Source organism: Ammodytes marinus (genome assembly GCF_949987685.1).
Source record: "Ammodytes marinus genome assembly, chromosome: 3".
Classification (NCBI taxonomy): Eukaryota; Metazoa; Chordata; class Actinopteri; order Uranoscopiformes; family Ammodytidae; genus Ammodytes; species Ammodytes marinus.
The window spans coordinates 27,372,599-27,396,499 of NC_137232.1; the positions used below are offsets into that span (position 1 = coordinate 27,372,599).

Here is a 23,901-nt window from a genome sequence, read left to right on the forward strand (position 1 = left end):
TCTCCATTTTCTGGCCTGAGGGGAAGGAGAGATCAAAATGTTGGCTGGAGGAACAGGGCAAGCAGTTTGTTTATACCTCATTATTACTATTCCATACAGGCCCGCAGGGGGGCACACAGCACTTAATGCTGATGAAATGAGTCACATACATGAACATGCAAAGACAAAACACACACAGAGTCACACATGGGTAACCTCAATCATGCTTTGAATTCTTAATCTCCCTCATTTTTCACTGTCAATTTTCTCTTTTTAATTGTCTTACTGGTGTGCTCTCTGCTTAAGTTAAAAGGATGCTACTGTCTCAGGCAGTGAAGCTCAATTTGAATTTCCAGCAGTGCTCCATTCATGTTTTAATCATTGAGCTTGGTAAGGAGCTAGCAAGCGGTATAATGAGCAAGCTGAAAGCATAACAAGGCAATATCCAACCGCTTCGAACGCAATGAAGGAGAAATACATTTTCATTGCAACTGAAACATATTTGCATTGTAAAGTTGCACTCGATGCAGAATAATTAAAAACATTGGTGACCATGTTGGTAACAAATTAAAGGGATGAGAGTGGGAAGGGAGGAGAGGGAAAGAGAGGTATCTCCATTTCTCATTTCTCTCTCTAATGTATTTGATGCATGACTTCCTGTATAATGCTGGTAATGGCACACTGTATGTGGGAAAAACACAGCTTTGTAATTCTGCTAAACATCCCTCTCTCCTATTAACCTACACACATACAGGCCCAGACATCAGTAGTCACAGTATGGTTTCCTTGAGTAGCATCACTACAGTATTTGTAATACAGGATTTATATGCGGGAGAATGGTCAAATACTCATTTGTATTCTAAGTATTTTTTTTGGCAAAGCAGAAGTGTCTCGGAGATTGCACTTGTTGTATAAAAACATGCAGACACAGACAGGGACTGACCTGTGAGGTCATCAGTAGGCCAGGAGCCCAATTCGCAGGCTCGGCAGGTGTACTCATCAAAAACAAACTCATTCTCTTTGCAGGGGGTGCATGTCCAGCAGCAGCTCACCTCACCTTTACGGATCACCTGGGAAGGCGGAATGCACAATGACTGTGTGTACCTATACTTTGTGTGGTAGCGGCTTGCAGTTGGAATGTACAGTGCCTACAACCTGATGTATTTTCATCTGTATCAGTCATTTTACCTTAATCTGTCCTTTGTCACAGGGTTCACTGCAGACTGACTTGATAAAGGCGTCTTTGTTGGGCCATATTTCATCATCGTCTATTTTCAATCCTCTGTTGTCCCAACTGCCAACGTTAATGTAGTCATAGTAGTCCTTCCCCATCTTTTTGAAGTTCATTATTTCATACCTGTGGATAAACGGTACACATACAGAGAGTTCAATCATGTCACATGACCATGCAACCCAAGACCACACTAAAAACACTTTGTTCTGTTACAGCATGTCACCTTACCTGCCAGGCGAGTCTCCGTTCTCATCAAATAAGATTCCCTCCCCTGACACGCCTGTGAAGTTGGTTTTCATCAGGAAGTCCAGCAGTGTAGCGCCATCAATAGGTCGCATGGCATCACACAGGCCCTTCAAGTATATGAACAGTCATGTTATAGCTTACAAAAATGTCCTTACCCGCGGCTTAGGAAACATTGTTTCATGTTAATATTTTTGTTTGTGCATAAGTCCCTTTGGGAATGCTGTTCAATGGTCATCCTATGTTGATAAAACGAGCATTATCCCTTACAAGCTTCATAAGGATTGAAATGTGCAGTGCAGCAGCTATTGTTTTTTCGATCCCATGACTAATCAAGCCTCCTTTATCTCCTTAGTTTGTAATAGTATGTCCCGGCATTCATACATGAGAGCAGTGCCTACCTTATAGCCTGGGCAGAGTGCCCGTTGCATGTTATGCAGGCCATATGCCATGGAGTAGATGGCATTTATGACAAACCCCATCTTAGTGTCCTGTGCGTACTGCTGCCGAAGGGAATCTCGCTCTGCAGAGGTGGGTAGAATCGTGGGTGAGGAAAGAAAAAGGCAGGTATATCAGAGAAGCTATACATTTCCCCTTCTAGTTTTATGAAAATGTGTTTCCCCCTTAAATCAAAGACCGCAGCCACTCCTCCGCATCTCCTTTCTCTTAGCCTCTTTCCACACCCTGTTCAATTGTATTTAATATCCCTTTTATTAGAATGCATGAGACACGCCTCCCTTTGATGCAGCTCTCATGCGCCGTTTTTGCGTATGAATGGAGAGAATGAAACAGAGAGAGAAAGATTGGGGGTCGGGAGGGTGACGGTTACAAAGCAATGAAGGGAGGTTGCACTCACAGCCGCAAAGGGATATATTCAGATGAACGGAAAAGCTGTGTGTATCCATATGGTGTGTGTGTGTGGAGGTGTGTTCCGCCAGTCTGTTCGTATGTTTTGTGAGACTGTATGACTCTATTTGCATTTACAGTGGCCGCTATAAAAGCCTGTCAATAAAAATGCAGATTGGTACTGTATCTCTTTCTCTGCATCCCAGATGGTCATGGTTTAAAACACAAGTACCGTGCAGTTGTACCTCAGAGGCTGTGTTGTCTGTGTCCAAACTCGCTGCTTTCTCAAAATGACTACAAAATCAACAACCATTCATCTGAAATGCTACAGTGTGTTATGTGTGTCTATACTCACTGCTACAGCTGCGGTTGTATTTGCTGTTCTCCTGCGGGTGGCCTTTAAGTTTACAGTGGAAACGATGCTGCCAGAATTCGGGAAACCAGGGGTTCCTGAGGTTGTTTTCAGGGCGAAGTTTAAGGTAGTATTCATCATACCATTTCACATCAGCTGACTGGAGCTTGATGGTTATACCACCGGCCGCTTCCCGAACATAGCCATCTGTTACATCATACCGGTCGGCCCACCCGTCACTGCAAAGACACGCAAGAAAACACAATTGGAACAAGTTGAGGAAACTCCAAGATGTTACTAATTTAGCTGTGCAAATGAAAATACTCACTCCACTGTTTCAGAAAGAAGTAAACTAATTAGCATGGTTTCTTTTGAATATGTGAATCATTTGACTATCTTTATCACCCCATTACTGTTTTCCGAGTCCCTGTTTCTGCTAAATGTCCTGCAATATCTAAATGAAACCATTTCACCGGCTTACTGTTGGGTTATGGCAACACTTTAATCAGCCATGTGGGGCTTTGAGCCTATTGTGGGTCTGGCCCGTAGAGGATTTAATATGTTAGAGAAAAAATAAATAAACCTGATTAGCTGAGCATGTGCAGTACATGCAGATTATATGGTGCTGCAGTACAAAGATGAGTGGGTCAGCCTTGCAGACTTAATAGAGAGTGCTATTTTTTTGTTAATTTCACTGGAATTACAATACACAACTATAGGTGTATATGTGTGCGCAGTGAGCTAGCATGTACTGTATGTTAAAGGGTGAAAGGAAATGTTTGGGCTGAGAGGTGAAGCGCAAGGGAAACTCATATGTCAGCATATATAACAAATAAACCCTATGTCACCCAAGACAAATGAACCCTATGACACACACACACACACACACACACACACACACACACACACACACACACACACACACACACACACACACACACATACACACACTAACTTGGCGAGTGCTCCATTGTCCTCATAGGAAGGTACAAACAAAAAGTATGAGTAAAAGGAAGACAGGAATAAAAGAGCGAGAGATTGGAAAGCAGTAATAGCAAATTGGGGAGAAGAGCAGTGAAATGACACACAAACAGAATGATTTGAACAGATTCAGAGGACATGTGGGAGGCATCTCTTCCCTCATCACAGGCCATGCCTAAATTGCATCATAAGGCTGACAAACAGACATAAACACTATGCACAGACACACAGACCACCTGGATGCTGAGATGATCTAGGTCAAACGGAGTATTTTGGCTGCAGCTCAGCAGCCATGTCCCGTCAAACACCAGCACGACTAATATAACTGTGTCACAATACACACATGTCACGTAATCACTGTCATTTTGTTTTTGGGGTTGAAGATTTGGGTGTGTGTGTGTTTTGTGTGACTATGATCCTCGGTTATTTCAGTGGACATTATAGTTTCTTTCTTTCTCTCTCCGAGCCTCCAGAGAACCAAACTCATTTCCTCCTACAGCAGTCCTTCCAGCATCAGTTTGAATGGCAGGTGTGTATGTGTTCCCCACATTCTCTATCTGCCACCAGTTGTACTTGTTTAACTGTCTTTTTTTCATAATTTTCTTGACATTATCTGCAACTGAGCAGTGGTCATAGATCATGGTGGAATCAGTAGGCTATATTTTCAAACTTATTTCTCTTGAACTGTTTCTTTGAAATATACCCTCATTGTGGCTGAATATGCTTTCATAACTATAACAATAACAATATCCTATTTTGTATATTACTTTTTCAACTGGTTGGATGATTCTTAGCACATATTGTTTGACATTACATTTGAAAATGAGTCAATAAGAGCCTTGAAGATAAAAAGAAAATCAATGGTGCTTGAAATAACTCTGAGCACTAAATGTTGTAAGGACACAGTGGGAAAGAAAAGTAAGAAGAAAAAGGATGCAAAATCAAAGAGATTGACAGGCGGAGGCAGTGAAAACAATTCAGAAGCACATAATCAATAATCATTAATCAGCACACACATCCGGTCAATAGGTTTCTTCATGATGCTCTCAGTTTTCTCTCTTTCGCTCGTTCTCCAACTCTGTCTCATTCCACTGCATCCGTCTTTCAATATGCCCTTGTCATTCTTCTTGTTATGTCCCTCTAGTGCAGCATCTTTTATGTACACCGTCTCACCATACAATATACACAGTAGTATTTCTCGAAAGTTCTCCTTATTTCCAATTAGGAAGTCTGCTTGTGACCTTCACAATGTTCATCATATCTCAGCAAACAGCTTCACTCCAATGTTAAGAACTGTATAAACCTCCACAGGCACCTAGTGTTTCAAAATCAAACCATGTATACTAGATGCAAACATGTTGAGCAGCCTTTTAGTATCTCTAAAAACGTTAACTCAACTTAAAATCATATCAATAGCTGTCACTGTTTTATTTATATGTCTCAAAACATTCAGCTGTATCCTTTTTGCAGACTGTACTCTCCATTTCCTAAAACACTGCAACATAAATAATTTTTTTTTATCTTATTCCAACATTTGAACACTATTTACGTCTTAATTTTATGTCTTAGATTATTTTCCACTTGTGATTTTCTTTATACATTTGTATGGTTAGAGGGGTGTGTGTGTGTGTGTGTGTGTGTGTGTGTGTGTGTGTGTGTGTGGCTGTGTCTGTGCCAGCCATCATAAATAAGGCTCAACAATCACTTCATTCTTGATCGTAAAAGCAGTTCTAAATGACACCGTGGTTCTCAATTCAATTCAAAATGCCTTATTAGCATGACTATTGTAGAAAAGAGTATTGCCAAGCATTACTCTCTCCACATGTCTAGGAGACCAAGGCCGTTGCCATGGTTTCCAGCCTACGCTCAGCCCTGCTGTCTGTACTTAGAGTCTCATTAGAGCACATTGGATTTTAAGTATATGCGCACAATCACACACACACATTGTGTATAACTCATGTTGTGGGGAGATTACATAGACTTACATTCATTTCCTGGAGACACTTGCACTAACCATAATCACTACTTGCTTAACCCTTACCGTTACCATAACCTTAAAGAGCACCTATTATGCTTTTTCAACTTTTATGACCTATAAACGTTGTTATAATGATTTATAGTCATGTTTAACTTAAGTGTCAAACAATGATTTACATGCATTTAGACCTATTCCCTGCTGACCGTCTGGGGTGGCTGTGCAGAGCGCTAAACACTAGGGACGCCGGTCGCGATTCACTTGTTCAAATTTCCGGGATTTATCTACTACGTAGAACAATCCAGATTTTCCATGTATGGTAATGCTACAACGTGCTCAGGCACGCTCCTGCAATGCCCCCACCTGCCTGCTCAAATCTGCCCACGCGCCGCTGAAAGTCTTTCGGAAGGTAACCAATCACAACGGAGTGGGGTTGGCAGGAGGGGGGCGAGGGGGCGGAGAAGGACAAAGCCGAGTGTTGACAGAGAATGCTGAAAGCGCCCAGATGAGAGGAAGAGTTTCCCGAAAATCTACATTAATTAAGACCAGAAAAGTAGTATAATAGGAGATCTTTAACCTAAACATAAGTCTACCCCCACCTTAACACAAGTCTTCACCCTAAAATCCCATTATTACGTTATGGGGACTTCCATTTGGTCCCCAAAAGGAAGGTAGGTCCAAACAATATTACTGCGTAAACTAGAAAAATGTCCTCAAAACATGAGAAATACACACACACACACACACACATACAAACACTCCTATTCCTCCCTCCCTCTTTTTCTCTCTCTCTCACAAACATACACACCGTCATACTCACTTTTTCTATTCACTATTCAATTCACATTAGACAGCTCATCTCTACTAATAATGGAGTATTGTAGGCCAACACACTACCTTAAGCAGAACTTTTACACACCAGATCTACATACTAAGGCCCAGGGCAATTGTCTTTTCATTCTGTATAAATAGAAAGTGGAACTCATTTGCGAGTGATTATTAATGTTCAGTTTGTTCATTCTTGGTTATAAAATTCATTCCAACCCAGTTTTTGACTCTTTGAATTCCAGTGAAGGTCTGCATGTTGGATGAAGTTCAGGGGACATTAAAATGCAGTAAACAAATATATGTTCTGACAGTTGCAACTGACAATTAACCAGCAATTATCACAACATAACAAGGATGTTAATAAAATACAGTGGCACGATTTTTTGCAATACAATAATGTGAAAAAAGATATTGCAGAGCTGAAAATAGATCCCACTATCAGCAGTGCAAGTAGGAGAGCAAAATGGTGAACCTTTTTTCACTCACTGTCTCTCAAAGAAAACAAGAAATACGCAGCAGTCAATGGGCGAGTTCCTCAACTGACAACGGCTATTTGCATAATTTGTGTGCAAAGGCTTTTTTGTTGGTTCCAGAGATATATTTTCTTCTGCTCTACTCTCTCCACTACTCCCTTTGGAGTTGCTGTGTGACAGTAATCAAACTCCAGGGATGTTTTCTCACTCTTGCTAACTTCCTTAGCATGTTTTTTCTTAGACAGAAGCTCAAATATATCAGAAACAGTTTAAAAGTTACGGGAATGAGAAGTACGCTTGCACAATCCTGTCGGCCGTGCCAGGATTGTCAAGAAAAGGTTAAGAAGGAAAAGCAAATTGCAATAATCAATACTATCGAATCGCATTCTGTAATCGCAATACTTCAGGTTCGCAATACAAATCGAATAGGCACCTAAGTATTGTTAATAAATCAAACCGGGACAAAATAATTTAGAATAATAAGTGAGTTAGGGCTGCCCCCTGAAAGTCGATGATTCGAATCATCAGTCGGAAACCCCACAGCCGATGTAGATTCTTAAAGTTGAGCCATCTTCTTTTTTTGGGGCGTCAGTCAGTCAGTGTACACAACAATAAAAGAGAATAAAAAAGCAAACCGCTAACTTAATCATGCCGGACCAGGCCAGTTTTTTTACTCAAGCATCTCAACAGGAACGGTCTCATTCTATGCAGCTGTCACCGGCTCAGTCAGTTTTTCTCTTTTTTTTTACCTCTCTCTCCAGCTCATTGAGGCTTAGCTGTGTTCCAAATATCTCCAACCTGGAGGGCATTCATTTGAAGCTGTGTTTTCAGTGATCTTCAGTCTGAAGTCTGCTACTGTTTTTCGAATTGAAGGGAGGCGAAATATCCAACTCCAATGCAATTTTTCTGATTGATAAAATAGTATCACGTATAGTCAAATCTCTGGACTTAGCAGGCAGATCCGATTCAACTGAGAACATTCCGAGTCAGAGACAGCCCTAAAGTGGGTTGATAATATTTTATCATTGTTTGGGGACCCACAGCTTAAAGTAAATGTTCATTTGAGCTATTGTTTCCCTTTGACCTCAGTTTTGCTGTACTGCGGTCACAATACAGTTGTATACAGTCATATGAAAAAGTTTGGGAACCCCTCTCAGCCGGCATTATAATTGACTCTGCTTTCACACAAAAAAGATAAAAGTGGTATGTCTTTAATTTACCAGGAACAGCTAAGTACTGGGATGTTTTCCAAACAAAGATTTTTTGAAAAGCAGTATTTAGTTTTATGAAATAAAATAAAATGTGAAAAACTGGCTGTGCAAAAATATGGGAACCCTTGTGGTCTTGCTGATTTTAATGCATGTAACAGCATGTAAAACTGAGGACTTTAAACACAAAATTGGTTGGATTATGTTGTTAAGCCTTTAACCTCATATAAAGGTCTGTTTAATCAGGATAAAAGGTATTGTAGGTGCCTAAATGCAAGTTCTACTTCTCTTTGACTCTATGCAGAAGTGAGACAGAATGCGATCATCAAAACAGCTCCCAAAAGATCTTAAAAACAAAGATTATTCATTGTCATGGTTTAGGGGAAGGCTGCAAGAAGCTTTCCCAAAGGTTTCAATTGTCAATTTCTACTGTAAGGAACGTTGTCAGGGAATGGAAGGACACAGGCACAGTTGCAGTTAAACCCAGGTCTAGAAGACCAAGAAAAGTACAAGAGCGGCATATGCGGCGGATTGTGAGAATGGTTGCACACAACCCAAAGATCACCTCCAAAGACCTGCAAGAACATCTGGCTGCAGATTGTGTATCTGTATATGGTTCTACAATTCAGTGCAATTTGCACCAAAACATCTGTATGGCCGGGTGATGAGAAGGAAGCCCTTTCTGCGCCCACGCCACAGATACAGTTGCATGGAGTATGCAAAAGCTCATTTAGACAAGCCAGCTTCATATTGGAAGAAAATGCTTTGGACTGATGAGACAAAAATTAAGTTATTTGGTCTTTATAAAAAGCAGATGTTTTGGTGCAAATTGCGCTGAATTGTTGAACGATGTACAGATACACAATCTGCAGCCAGATGTTCTTGCAGGTCTTTGGAGGTGATCTGTGGGTTGTGTGCAACCATTCTCACAATCCTCCACCTATGCCGCTCCTGTTTTTTTCTTGGTCTGCCATGCCTGGGTTTAACTGCCACTATGCCTGTGTCCTTCCATTTCCTGACAACGTTCCCTACAGTCGAAATTGACAATTGAAACCTTTGGGAAAGCTTCTTGCAGCCTTCCCCTAAACCATGACAATGAACAATCTTTGTTTTTCAGATCTTTTGGGAGCTGTTGATCCCATTCTGTCTCACTTCAGCAGAGAGTCAAAGAGAAGTAGAACTTGCATTTAGGCACCTAAAATACATTTTCTCATGATTAAACAGACATTTCTATGAGGTTCAAGGCTTAACAACATAATCCAACCAACTTTGTGTTTAAAGTCATCAGTTTTACATGCTGTTACAGGCATTAAAATCAACAAAACCACAAGGGTTCCTATATTTTTGCACAGCCAGTTTTTCACATTTTATTTTATTTCATACAACCAAATACTGCTTTTCAAAAAATCTTTGTTTGGAAAACATCCCAGTACTTAGCTGTTCCTGGTAAATTAAAGACATACCACTTTCATATTTTTTTTTGTGAAAGCAGAGTCAATTATAATGCCGGCTGAGAGGGGTTCCCAAACTTTTTCATATGACTGTATATTTTGGCATGCATTTTAATTTCAAAATTGTTATACCAGGGAACAATCTTGGATTGTTCTGTAATCATTGCAGATTGGTTTAACTCAGGCAAATAAGGTCACAGATGTATTTATTGGCTAAATATTTGAATGTAATCTGAAGCTGTGCTGCCAATAGGTCATTTGTCTGGGTTCAATTATAACATGCCACATGACCCCAAACCCACCCACTCTCTTGCTGCCATGGCAACCTGGCAGAAATTCTAGATGAGCATCTGCTGCTTACAACTGTAGTCCATGCACACACACACACCAGAAGTCCACCAACAAAACCTGACAGCATTCATTAGCCGGACAGACAACACAAGTAGGGAAAGTGAGTACATACAAACAGACTGGTCTGGAAATCCATACCCACATCTTGAACGATATAGGGTCTGGCCACGATCAATAGACTTTGCCAACTGAAGGAGTGGCACCTACACGTGCATTTCAAATACCACTGCAAGCAATTGGATAGCACTTCGACCAATCAGAGCAATGAACAAGGTGAAGAATTAATCCCCATTCGTTTAGCGAACAGCGGGGTTAACTGGTAAATTAAACTTTTGCCGTGGTCGGTAGGCAACAGAAAATTCTTCTTTCTTGTTAATGAAAGATTTGAGTGCCGTCTTCCAAATCGCTAAGTGTTGAGGCCAAAGCCGTTTAAAACTCAAACAATGTATCCGCAGCCATCTTTGTTGTTTACCATCAGGACTTAGACAGTGCATGCCCAGCACTGTCGTCATCCAGTTACGTCGCCCCAGAGCCCCATACATAGGGCTCTGGCCGGTCCATATCAGATAGTACGATTTGATTGGCAACTCCGAATTTTCGAACATGGGTAATGAGCTTCAATGGATCGTGCCCAGACCAATAGACTGAGCAAATTTAAATTTGCCAGCGGCAGGTCTGGATTTCCAGTTCACCAAAATACAACAACAAGTATAAATTTAGCAGTCAGCACACAAGAAAATCTAAATCAGACTAGTATATGATAGGGTGTAGGGTTGGGAGGTATTAAGGTATAACCGTATACCGGGGTAATAAAAATAGCAAAGGTATTCCTTTAAATGTGGATACCGTCTTGTGGTGGCGTGCAATGCCTGGTACATGTTTATAATAAATGCCTTAAGAGTGTGTGTGTCCATGTCCAGCAACATCAATGGTATGGCAGCATATTGGAAAAAAAACAATTCAATTTGCTTTCATTGCTGAACAAATTCACTTTCAATCAAGTGGTGTTCATGGGGCCAGATGTAGTCATTAGAATGGCTAACATAAAGACAGACAAAAATAAAAGATAGGTAAATAAACAGATAACTATTTCACCGAGAATGAATTCCAATAATTGGACACTTTCCAACTAAGGCATGTCACAGCATATATTTTGTGAAGTGTGTCCCCAATGAAAACTGTATCCCAAACGCATAAATGCTCTACCTACCAACTAAAGCATAACTGGAACCATTGCATGTCTCTCATTGTGTGCAAAAAGCTTGGCACTCCCAGTTTCATTTTCTTTCAGGCTTTGTAGATTGTGGACACTGAAAACAGGAATCCCAATAAAAGCTATATGCAGTATATGCATCGTTAAAGGTAACTGACTAATGTACTTTGAAATATATTATATAATCCTGTGACAAAAAATGGCATTTGAAATCTGTGTTGCATTTTCATTCACCGTAACAGTTTGACAGGATTGTGTTTTAGAGAGCAAGGACACTTATTGTGAAGTGGACCTTGCATTTTCATTTCAATAATGGCAGACAGTCTTCATACAAACTGTGAGCTTCAAGTGCAGCTTTGATTTAAGTGTAAATTATGTGGTGCGTGATCAATAAGAAAAGAACAGAGTTTACAGAACTACAGCAAATTCATCCCTGCTCACTTTGCCAGCAGAGGTACTGAGGGAATGCGAATATAGGAGACAAAACAGGAGCGGGAGTGAAGAGGGGTGACCGAGAGTGAAAAATCATTTTAGGAGGCATGGCATGGCATGGGTGGAGAATGCAATAGAAGGAAGGAACAAGGCATGAAAGACGGATGAGTATAGATAACCGACATTATTCTCTTCCAGCTGGGGTTTTTGTCTGGATGCAGTCAGCTGTGAAAGTGCTGCACACATACACATACTGTATATCCTTTATACAGAAGGATACATGCATATACATTGGTTTGGCAAAACAATCGTATCCTCTGTTGACTAGTGTGTTGTGTGTGAATAAATAAAAATTAATAATAATAATAAATAATAATCATGCATTGCCTCGCAAACCTTTAAAAAAATAAAAAATCCAAAACTACCGTGGAGCAACAAATAGAGGTCAGCAAAGAAAAAATAAACTGAGCAGTGGGGATGATAAAACAAAACAGGAACAAAACAGCAAACAACCGACAATGAAAGAGATTAAAGAAAAAAACAGGAAGGAGTGGAGAGGTTAAAGACAACTAAATCCGCAGAGATAAGGCAGGATTGAAAAAGACAGAGTAAGAGGATAAAGTAACACAGATATGATCTCTTCGATAGAGTGACTGCAATAGGGAGAGCAAGAGGGAGAGAGAGGGAGGAGGAGAGCAGTGTTTTTTGTCTGTGTTTTTGGCAAGGGTCAAGAAAGAAGAAAAGCAATAATGTTGGAAGTAAAGAAGTGAGTTGAGCAGAGAGAGGAGAAAGAAACAAATAGAGACACAGAGGGAGATAGAGGAATGATGTCAGGGGAAGGGGAGTAAGATAGACACTAGGCGGTATATTCTACCCAGTCCTTCTGGCCTCGTCACATTTTATTGCTTCATGCATTAAAGTGTCTTTCATATTCAGTGCAGCGGACATTGTAATATCACCTACTGAGGTAATACACCACCAATGTAACCTTACCCTCTCTCCCTGCCCGTCTCTCTCATCTCTGCTTTATCTTTATCACCACAGTGGCCATTTGGTTGCTCTCTCCCTGATCATCTCTCCACTCTGCTTTTCCAACCCTCTCTATCATTTACCTTTATTCCCAGCGCTCTGTCACTTTCTAACTTTCCAAAAGACCACCGTGCCAAAGCCAAGTAATTTAACTGACTTTCAAAGGCAATTTCTGTCACCATGGGACAGGCCAGAAGGTGACTATGCATTTCAAATTAGCTAAATGAAATAAGTCAAATGTTTTAGTTATTGGTCACCAGATACCAGTGACCAATAACTAATGCTGTTATCAGTCCTATAAGGAATGATAACAGCAGACCATGACCCTTCAATGCAAGTATGGCTTGCGAGTATGGTAAAAAAAAAAAATCTACTCACTTTAATAAAAAAAACATCTTTTAACATTAAGGGCATCAACATTCTCTTCTCTACAAACCTGCAAACACACAGCCATGGCCAATATTGTGTAACCTAATGATGGTCCAGTGCCTAAGAAGCAGCAGTCAGAGCTATTCCGTGCTTTACAGGATAGCAATAATTATACTGGTTGCGCACACACATACACACATTCTGTCTGTATGACAGCAGGGATTAGCAAGAAGAGGTGCGGCTAATGCCCAGTAACGAGACATCCAGCTTATCGCCAACAGAATCGTGCGCGAGTGTGTGTCCGTTTGCATCACAGACCAAGGGAGAGAGTACTAGACTGATCTAGAGTAAATTAGCTGCATGTTATTTTGGACCTTAATGACTTTGCCACATTTCCTTGCTACCGTATTGGTCTCAATCTGTGCTCTCTTCTCTCACTCAAATGCCAAATGAAATGTCTAAATATGTACTTATTTACAAATACATTACGTACAAAGGAATTTACTCTGGTCTCATTAGAAAGCTTTCACTCTGATGGCGGTTGATGATGTAATCTGCAGTGATTTTAGTTTTCTGTTGCCTTTTGACTTTGAACACTAATCTCCTCTTCGCAGTTTTGCTAATATCATTTTAGGATTTTTAAGCCACCATTGGGAAATATTTTTCTATGCTCTGTTTATGAGCAGTAGAGTAAAAAAACAAATCCTGTTTGAACTCTGTGAATTATTATCAACGCAGTTACTTTGGTCTCCAGATAGCAATGCTTTATATAGTTTAAAACTCATCAATGTCGCTGAGACGTGTGGGTACTCATATTTATTATTGAATAACAAGTTTTTTTTTACTTATATTTTGCCACTAGGTGACATCAAGACGTTTATTCTGTTCATTCCTGTCAGTACTGCATTGATAAGAGTCTGGATCAATTAATGATAAGTAATGTATTTGCAGTGAACACATACTGTATGTATTTCTAGTTTGTCTCTGGAGGAAATTAATGAAGGATGTTATCGGTTTTCTGAAGCACCATTACTTTCATTCTGTTTGTATTTATCGATAATCTCTTGGCCCTGCAGTAATTCTTAATGACAGGTTTTCCTGGCCTCCTCCTGCTGTTGAGATAGTATGACATCTGCAGTAAGATTGAATTGTATTTATTAGTCCCAGGTGAGCTAATGTGAAACAAATGATTCAATGATATATTATACAGTAAGTGTTGTCTAATGTGTGGCACAGCAGAGTTTACTATCTATTTGTTTAGGTTAGCCTTGATGATCTAAAATACATTCCCTGACGCTATTTTGAAGCAATTTTAAGAGCAGACATTGGTCTCTTTTTAGTGTTTTTGGAGCAGATTCATACTGGAAGAGGTTAGAGTTCTCATCTGTAATATGCCCATCTGAATGACTTAATGACCCAAAGCAAAAAGGAAGAAGAAACAAAAACAAAGATCGAAGCATGAGTACATCACACAAGTAAACATCCAGATATTTATTCTGCAAACTTAAAAAAAAAATTGTTATCACTCTCTGCCTTTCTATCATTTTCTTGCTCTCTATCTCCTTTGTTGCTATGGTAACTAGCTGTGCGGGGGCTGTGATGTGGCACATCACCCCTGTCTCACTGAGCTCACCGGAAGAGAGGGAAAGCAAGGGAGACAGAGACAAATGCGTGACAGGGTTTAGAGTTTATGGGTTTATGTGTTTGCTGGAGTTGAGGAAGGAAATCCCTAACTGCTAACTAGAGGCAACATTTTGAAATCCGTTGTTGAAGAGGTGTAAACTATCTTAAATTTGAATATTTGTAATGACGATACATTTAACTATGGCCACTACTACAGTATATAGACGAGCATTAACAACCAAGGACATATGGGCAAATGGTGATGACAGTTTAAGGATTTTTGTGAATGTTTAGGGGGCTTTTTATTAATGCATATTTTTGTGTCATGTCATGTTTCGGATATTTTTTTTTTTAAATGATAAAAATTGTTAATCACAAAGGACCGCGGACCGACTTTTTTGGGGTCGCGACTTCATATCTACATGTTGTTTATTGTGATTTCATAAGCGTCAGTGAGCTCCATGGTAACACAGTGATTGACAGGTTGACTGAAGTGCTCTTGAGCTGGACAGAAACTCCTCTCTCCCAACCCCACACCCTCTTAAAATACACAAACCGTTTGCCTTTACTGTTACAAATAGTCGCGACTCCAAAAAAAGTCGGTTGCGTACTGACCCCCCAAAGGCCCATTCTGAGCCAGGAAAAACCCTGCGTATTCTCATATTTTGTTTCACTGAAGGGATCTGCCATCTCTCAGAGCAATCACAGTTCATATTTCTGTTAATTACCTTTGCCTGACTAAGAGTTGCAGCTAAATTAAGAGCCAATTCATTTCCTGCCCAGGCACTGTCCAGGAGACAGTAGGTCAATTCTTTACAGGTAGCCTTTCAAATGTGTGATGGATGAAAAGCTTAGTGTATTCTTGTGTAATTGCGGAAACTGAACCACTATGTTGACATTACATCCTGTCTAATCCCACTGTATACATCTTAAAATGAGCAGCATAATACTGAATTGAGAATTCACAACAGACTAACCATGTTAAGAATAAACACATTTGTTCTAGATAGCATTTTTCTACAATTGGCGTCTCTCCGCCTCTTCTGTATGTCTATTGGTCTCCGCCTCTTATCTCTAAATCCTAGCCCTTTTCCTATTGGAGTGCTGCAAGAGGATAAGGCCATTCCCTGGGAGAGCAATAACAGGATGAATATGTGTTTGCGTGTCAGACCATGCCCAAGTGTGTGTGAATTTGCATTTCTTATATGCTGCACATTTGCTAAAACAATGTGCAACTGAATACGAGTGTAAATGGTTTATAGTGTGTACATTTCCAGAGATCTGCCCTACATATGGAAAACCTCTTAACTTCTATCAGGAGGCTCTGAGGGTTGGAATACCATCAGAACTTTCTTTGTATCTTCTTTTGTTCTTGAATCACTCAATGTTTTCCTCCTCTCTAACAGCGATCAATAGCAGTCTTGGGAACAACGAGTCAAAGATGAAGGGGATGTACAGCAGCAGAACTGCCTAATGATTAGATTTTTCGATTTATTTATTTTATTGACAGCCGCTGATTTGTTTATGTACTCGAAAGGCTCGAAAATAATTGCTATCGTCAGTCTTTTAAAGGTTGTATGATTGAAAGGAATTTAAATAGATTTTTCTTTTTTATAACTTTGTGGTTTACCCCAGTGTTAGTGGAGTTTGAATTATCTTCCTATTAATAACTTAGATCTACTTTGCCATTTCACAATGGTACAAAGTCAATTGTAGCATTACATTTACCAGAGGTTTATGGGGTTGTATGATGCAATGCTATTTTAATGCCCTTAATACCACATTAAAAATAATTCACAGCTAAAATCCTACTGCAGGCACGGACCAAGAGGGAATACACACAATAACAGTAAATCCTTTTACAACAGCCCCAAAACCTCCCCAAGAGTGTCATTAAAAATGAATAGAACGTTCACCCAGACAGAAATCCTCACTATGAGATTGGAATATAATGTATATAATAACAGGTGTTCCTCTTAGTTATTATCCAACACATACTGTACTGATTCACAATGCTATGAGGCTGAGAATTTCATAAGATTGTTGCCGTTCTTGGAATATTTCCACTAGTTAAGATAGTTTCTTGTCTAGTTGAGTCTGTTTCAGTTTATCAAAAAGAAAATAAGGCTGAAGTTTTAAAACTGGATGAATAGAAAATGAATAGACAAGAAGCAAGAAGTCCTTAAAGGTTCAGTAAGTGATTTGGTCCTTTTAGCTAACTTCCTGTCAGTGACTGCAGTTAACAGTCCCCTCCCTCATCCCGCAAAGGAGAGCAGCAAGTCATCGTTCACGGGCACAGAGACTCGCCTCTTTATAGCGGGATACTCAAAATTTTAATATGCAATTACTGCAAAGCTGAATGACTGGGAGACCTGTGTTATGAACTGTACATACTGTTTAAGTGATTGCTGTATGAATATAGAAAGATTTAACACGTATATTAACAGAAAAATGTCACTTACTTCTCCTTTAATCGTGTTTTTGTTAGGGTGTCATTCATTTGTATTCTTTTCACATATTTAGTAAATACATCAGTAAGGTATTTAACGGAAATATATATATGCACACTTAAGGCCTACACTTAAGGCCTTCAAAAGAGCATTATGAGCTTCTCAAATTAAACATGGAGATCAGAAAGTAAACAATGAAAAGTAGAGGCAGGGGGAGAAAAAGACAGATACTGACAGAAAGACAGGGAGAGCAAGGGAAAGAATAAAGATTTTTTTGATATTGTGTAGTTTCAGTTCTTTTATATGTGGTTGACATTTGTGACACCAGGAAATAAAGTGATCCAAGGAACTTTGCATCATGAATGATTTCCTTTAAGAATTGACTGAAAAAGGGTCTTGATGCTATAGATCAAAAGAATCACATTTCAAATAAAGTTACAAGAACATGCAGTTCAATTGTGTTCAATTGAAGTGTTTCCCTCAGTGAGCCTCCAGAGAAAAGCAAGAGACCCACACCATCTATTGATCCCATCATCAGCAAGTACACTGACAATGTATAATCAACCACATTCAACACATGGCATAATAAACATGAAAAAAATATTTTCCTTAATCTCCTACGTCTCCCCCTCTCACTCTCTTTTTATCCATCCATCATTCTTTCCTTCATATTCCCCTGTGTTTAATTACCAGCTGCCTTTATTGCAAAGCTTTGGAAAAGAAAGTGCAGAATTAATTTCCATTGTTTCACCAATTAAATTACATGAAGCAGATCTTGTTTTAATCAAAAGGTATTTAATGTGAATGATACTAGCAAATATTACACAGCTCCATATCAACGCACAGAACGGAGTAGACACTGTTTGTGTGTGTACAGTATGTGTAGGTGTGTACAACACTGTTCGTATCAATGTGTGCCTACAGCATGAGCATCTCCCATACCTACAGCTGGTGTTGTAGATCTGGATGTGTGAGTAGTAACTTGTGATGCGCTACCAGTAATTCATATGTTATATCTTGAAGTTCAATAGCCTACTTAAATGTGCCAGGGCCTTTGTTGATCCACTTGTTTACTTTTTTATGTATTGGTTGCGCCTCTCTACAAGATTTAAGATGTTTGCTGCAGCCCTGCCAAAGGAGTTTAATGTGATAGAAGTCAGAGCTTTTATTGTATTTACATTAATTTCAATAGGTTACAAGGCAAGCTATCTTATATTGTTTTGTTAGGTGCAGTCAAAGGCCAGGACACACCGGTCCGACTACCCGAAAATGGAGTCTGCCGTTTCAGGCAGCTCCAGTCTGCCCGTCGCAGCCAAAAAAGTGCCAAGAACACACCAAGCCGACTACTAACTTTCCGTACGCTTGCGTGGGACGTAATGTCTCCATAACAGCAGGCGGCGCTAATCTGTATTGTGGCCCAAAAAAATAAGGAAGCCGGAAATGATGGGACAGCTCTCATAAACATAGATAGAAATACGTATTTATATTTATGGACCATAAAGAGCACCATTTTTAGCAGAGTGTCGAGTATGGTGTCGAGCAGTCAACAAGGGTTGATGCATGTGAGTACTCGCTGAACGAAACAAACAAACACATTAAAACAATGGCTAACTTTTGTTAGCTGTTTGTGCTACCCGCCTCACTGATTCGCTAGCCCTCCACCTATCAAATTGCTCCAACTGAAAGACTGCCCGCCGCCGATTGAACATGTTCAATTGGCTCAAAAGAAGCCCGACGACATCTACGACGACCGACGTCACGGTACACACCAAACAGATTCGTGTCCCCGCCCCTTCCAGACTCTCCGACGGCGATTATCGGACCGGTGTGTCCTGGCCTTAAAACATGTTTGTGAAGTTAAATCTTTATATTTAAATGTGATTCAATGTTCTCTTATCACAAATATGCTAATAAACAATATTGTATAGCTGAACTAATGAACACTCTGGTTTCTTCAGGCTTCAGGAGTATCAAATTATATAACGTGATTAATATACAGTAGATATCGATCAATGCAGAAAAAATAATCATGATAATAATTTTTGCCATATCGCCCAGCTCTACAACCATGCAGTTGTACAATCTAAATTTACATGAAAAAAAAAAAAACTATTTTAAAGGCATGCAGCTTTGATACATCTTGGGCCGCTGCGGTGTTTTGCCAAAAGATGCTGTTTAATCTCTCTCTTTCAAAACGTCTCTCAATTTAAAACTAAAGGAAGTGCTGCCTTAACAGCTGTGCCGTGAATTGTTTCTGAAATCTGTGAAACGACTGGTATCCGCTATCATACATCACAAAAGGCAAGTAGCTGGATTGCGAGGGACAGAGACTGAGAGATGATGGGATAAAGTCACAGGTGAGAGGGAACGAAAGGGGTAGAGGAACCAACTGATACGGAAAGGGGGAAAAGAGCATTACGAATTAGTCTGACAAAGATGAGAAATGTGCTAAAACAAGGGATTTTGGGGACAAGAGAGGGCAGTGAGTTCGTACAATTTTAGTTGTTCAGGCTCTGATCTGAATTTCAATTAAATGACCATTAGCATTATAAATAAGCCCTACTTGCTACAGTGCTGAATGTGGATAATGGCACTCTCAATATGACAGAACAGGGCTGTACGCTTATTTTTTAAAGTGGTAGCACTGGTGCTAGCAAGCAAAAAAAATCAGTAGCACAAAAATAAATTTGGTAGCACACAAAGTATGATCGAAAACTTGCATAACCTTAACCCTTGCATTTCGCTCTAATTACCTTTGAGCATGTCATCTTGGTCTCATTTGAGATTCTCAATTAATATTATTTCCTAGTGTGTGCAGTAATAATTGTAGAAAAATTAATAGGGGTGCACTGATTGCAATTTAGACAAAATAATCTAACCTGCCAATTGCAATTTGGCAGGCTGTCGCACTAGTTAGGGTTGCCACCTTGGATTTAGGAAAAAAAGGGACACTTGAATGTTTGGGGCGGAGGGCTCGGCCATTATTAGGCTACCAGTTCAGACTGACCAGTGTAATGATCTATAATAACCATACACACCTACAGTGCTTTTTACAGTATAGGCTAAATAGGGAGACTGAGGTGGGTGGGGACCCTGGACCTTGTAGGGGGGCCCCGGAAGAAAAAAATGCAACCTTTTAAAGTAAAATTCATCAATCTGGTGCACTTTGAGAATAATATTGCATGCAACCATGCCCAGGGGCCCAAGGGCTCGGGGGGGGGGGGGGGGGGGCTAAGCCAGAAATACTGATAGTAACTTTAAATGTTGCATTGTCAAAGAGCTCAGTCACTCATGTCAATAACAGGGTCCAACAAGGAATAGCCTAAATATAAGGAAATAAATCATCATGGCCCCAACTAGGTGACAAATAGAAAAGCAAGTGCAAAACAAAAGCATTATTAGCTCTGTCTAAGGGGCTTCATGAGGGACAGCTAAGCCCCCCACACACAAACAGGAATAAGCTTGCTATGTGTAAATTCTATACTGTTCATGAAAAGTAGCTTTCCACCCTGTATATGTTGCAATGGGCCCCTCCATCATATAACATGAGTCTGCAGACCAATCTACTGTACTGTTTTCACAGTTGCAGAGTAAAGAGTGCCTGTTTAAGAAAAATAATGTTCCTTCAGCAGCTCAAGATTTGATTAAAATGTTCCTCTGCTCTGATGCATTTAACTTTAAAACGGTACAAAGAGTCTGGGCCCATTATCTCATAATCCGTCTATGAACCAACTGGTTTCCACAATCTTTTTTATTTTCGCGGGCAGCATGCACAAGCATTATTTATTAAAAAAAAAAAAAAAAAAAAAAAAAAAAAAAAGTGTGGGGCCCCACACAGGGTCTTGAAACGGGCCCCGAGATCGTTAAGACCGCCCCTGCCCGCCCGCCTCTCCGATGCAATAGCGGGCGCAACAAACTCCTCGGCCCGTGTGAGACGGCCTTAACTACTGAACGAAGGAAGGAAATCAAATGAGGTTTTGGCATTTTCCCCAAAAAACGGGTCACAGCTGGTGAAAAAAAGAGAACAATTCTGGGAAAAACGGGACGGGTGGCAACACTAGCACGAGTGCGATTGGAGTTGTATTCATCATCGCACGTGATCAATTTCAGTAGCAAATGCGATCAAAACTGTCGCACTGTACAGCCCTGCAGAAGGAAAAAACATTTTCCGACAGCCACACATATAAAGACCCCACACCCACCCACCCACGCATGCACATAGCCATTCACATAAAAGCATGCACCACATATCTCCCCAGCTGCTATGCTGGATTCATCCAAATATGGTAGGTGAAATTTCCATGGCAACAGCAGGCAGTAGGGGTACATCTCCAAAGGAAGTCTGCTGTTTGACTTTTGATTCAAACTATCCATTCAACATTATTTTTTTTCAGCACAGTTATCTGCCTCTTATGAAAACATGAGTTCTAATCATTGGTTACATACTGACTGGATATGCAACTACATGAACTGTAAGGATGCAAAGCATGCATGCATAATGTCCCCATATCTGTATTTGTACTTTCTTCTAACCTATGCTTTAGCTGTTTTTCTATTTAACAATTTGGGGACATCACAGACATGCACAGTACGAAGAGTGTTTCCATGAAATCCATTGCAAAACATATGCATCATGAACATTATGATAAGCCATGGCTATCATCACTGTCTGGATGAAAAAGTATAGCGTCTTTAGTCCTTGCTGCTTGACCTAATGAGTAATACATCTAAGCATACACTGCACAAACTAACTCATTTTGTATATTGTAGATTTGTCTGGGATACTCTACAAACTCTAACGATCTGCTTCCTGTAAAATTGCATTTAGAGGATTTAGGGATTTTTTAGGTGAGTTTTTTTTTTTTTTAAACAAGGCCGACATCATTTGTCCAGATATGCTACAAGGGTGTGCCAAAGAGGCACCAATTAAAAACTGTGTTCGGACAAATATAATATGTATCGGTTATTATGTTGAGTTAGGGAAAAACGAATGGCATGCGAATCTGTGCTCGTAACCGTGTGTATATGTTTATGTGGTGTTCGTGGGGGGGCGTCCCATGTGGCTATAGGTATTTATCTCAGCCCAGCTATTCATTACCATGAGGAATTATAGGACAGAAGCAATCAATACATGCAGGCCCCAAATCCAGACTCTGTGTGTGTATGTGCGTGTGAGTGTGTGTATGTGTGTGTAGAGACAGAGAGTGAATGACATAGTTTATTTTGTGATGTGGTAGTAAGCCCAAGGAGCTGATATACGTTTTCAAGGATTATTTCTAGAAGAAGATAACACATCTAGGAGCACATTGAAATTAAAATTGACCAAATGTAAAGGGCAGTTTCATATAAATAACCACCACTGGCAGTATTCCTGAGGTCACTCTAAAGCCTTTGCGGCACCAAATAATCTTTGGTTATTATATTATGCTAAGGTTGATATAGTACTATATAGTATGTTATCAAAGCCATTTCAGAGAGGATCCATTCAAAACTAATTGCAGCAGTGTTTCTGTTAAGTGCTTCATTCTATAAGGGGTACAGTATTCCATAAGTGTTTCTCAAAATGAGTTCACAATAAGACGAAGAACGTTGTGTCAAAATAAATGCTCTTACAAATTAAGGAGTCATCAGGCAGTGACTTCAACCAATTAAAAAACGAGAAGCTGTCATTTCCAGACTGACACATATCATCAAGACAATGTAAGAGCCATTACAGACAGACAGGATTCAGGAAGAATAAAACACTCTGAAATTATTCCAAGGAATTCGGCACACTGCCCATTATAAACTAAAAAATGATAAGCAAATCTGTAGATCTTCTGCTCTATAAATGACCATAGTTATCTGCCCTAGGTAACTGAATAATTGTCTGTGTGCTCTTGTGGTAATGTAATTATGTCTGTGTTAAACAAACGTCTGCCCAACTGGACTAATCAGAAGTTCCTTTCACAGACCTCCAGTGAGCAGGGCACCCGGCCGTGACCGACTCCAATTTACTGTTACCGTCCGTTTCTGATACGGAAGCCAATAAAGGCCTAAATTAAATTAACTGGCCTTATCAAAACAGACTGGTCGGAGAGAGAGGACTATGAGATATACTGCATAAATATCAATTTTAACAGGCCATTAAGTTATATATTCAGTCGTAGAAAAAATACTTTCTTCAAACGGGTGGAAAAGCAAGTTATTTAAGAGCTGTAGTTGATTAAATGATTTTTCACTTAGTTCACAACATTTTGTGAGTTTGACATGAGGGAGACTGTTCCACTGGTATCAAGATGGTGTTGCATAATTTAAGGAGCTCTTGGAATATGTTAGCATTTAATTTGACAGTTAGGTATGTCAGTCAGTATGTGACATTCCAATTACTTTTCAGTTTTAATATCAAATAACACCTTATTTGATTGTTGCAAAATGCAAATTGAGTGCCAGATTTCAGAGCCAAAGAGGTGTACCATAAGTGGTCTTTTCATCTCTCTTTTCTGACACATATTTCTCCAAGAACAGTTTCTTTTTTTTTTGAGGGAATTTCCAATTCCAATAAAAGAAATAGAAGACCCATAGAAGATAACTTATATAAGCGTATAACCCAACAAAATCACAAATCAGGTTTAATGGTGTACTCAGAGTCCTTACAGTTAGAGCAATCTCTACTGGGAAACAAAACCCACATTTCTTCAGCTTTGAATGACAAATCACTTTGCAACTTTGACTGAGATTTGTTTTTCTTTCCAGTCTGACTATATATATATGGTTCTATAGATTTCTACTGCTAGCGATTAAAGGCATACTAAGCGATCTCCAGGGAACGTTTGGCGAAAGTTTGTTACTGTTTACACTAACCGCAGCAATAGTTGACGCAAG

General features: G+C 39.8%; 1 protein-coding gene across 1 annotated transcript in view; it reads right to left on the minus strand.

The window, feature by feature from the left end:
* The window catches only part of grm5b (glutamate receptor, metabotropic 5b), a gene marked incomplete at both ends in the record, with an annotated part of 44,521 nt that overhangs the window by 8,645 nt on the left and 11,975 nt on the right, over positions 1–23,901 (minus strand). The window contains 5 exons of the mRNA XM_080054047.1: positions 923–1,049; positions 1,168–1,336; positions 1,442–1,566; positions 1,858–1,979; positions 2,658–2,893. Coding sequence (XP_079910173.1) covers positions 923–1,049; positions 1,168–1,336; positions 1,442–1,566; positions 1,858–1,979; positions 2,658–2,893 — 779 coding nt within the window. The remainder of the gene's footprint in view (positions 1–922; positions 1,050–1,167; positions 1,337–1,441; positions 1,567–1,857; positions 1,980–2,657; positions 2,894–23,901) is intronic.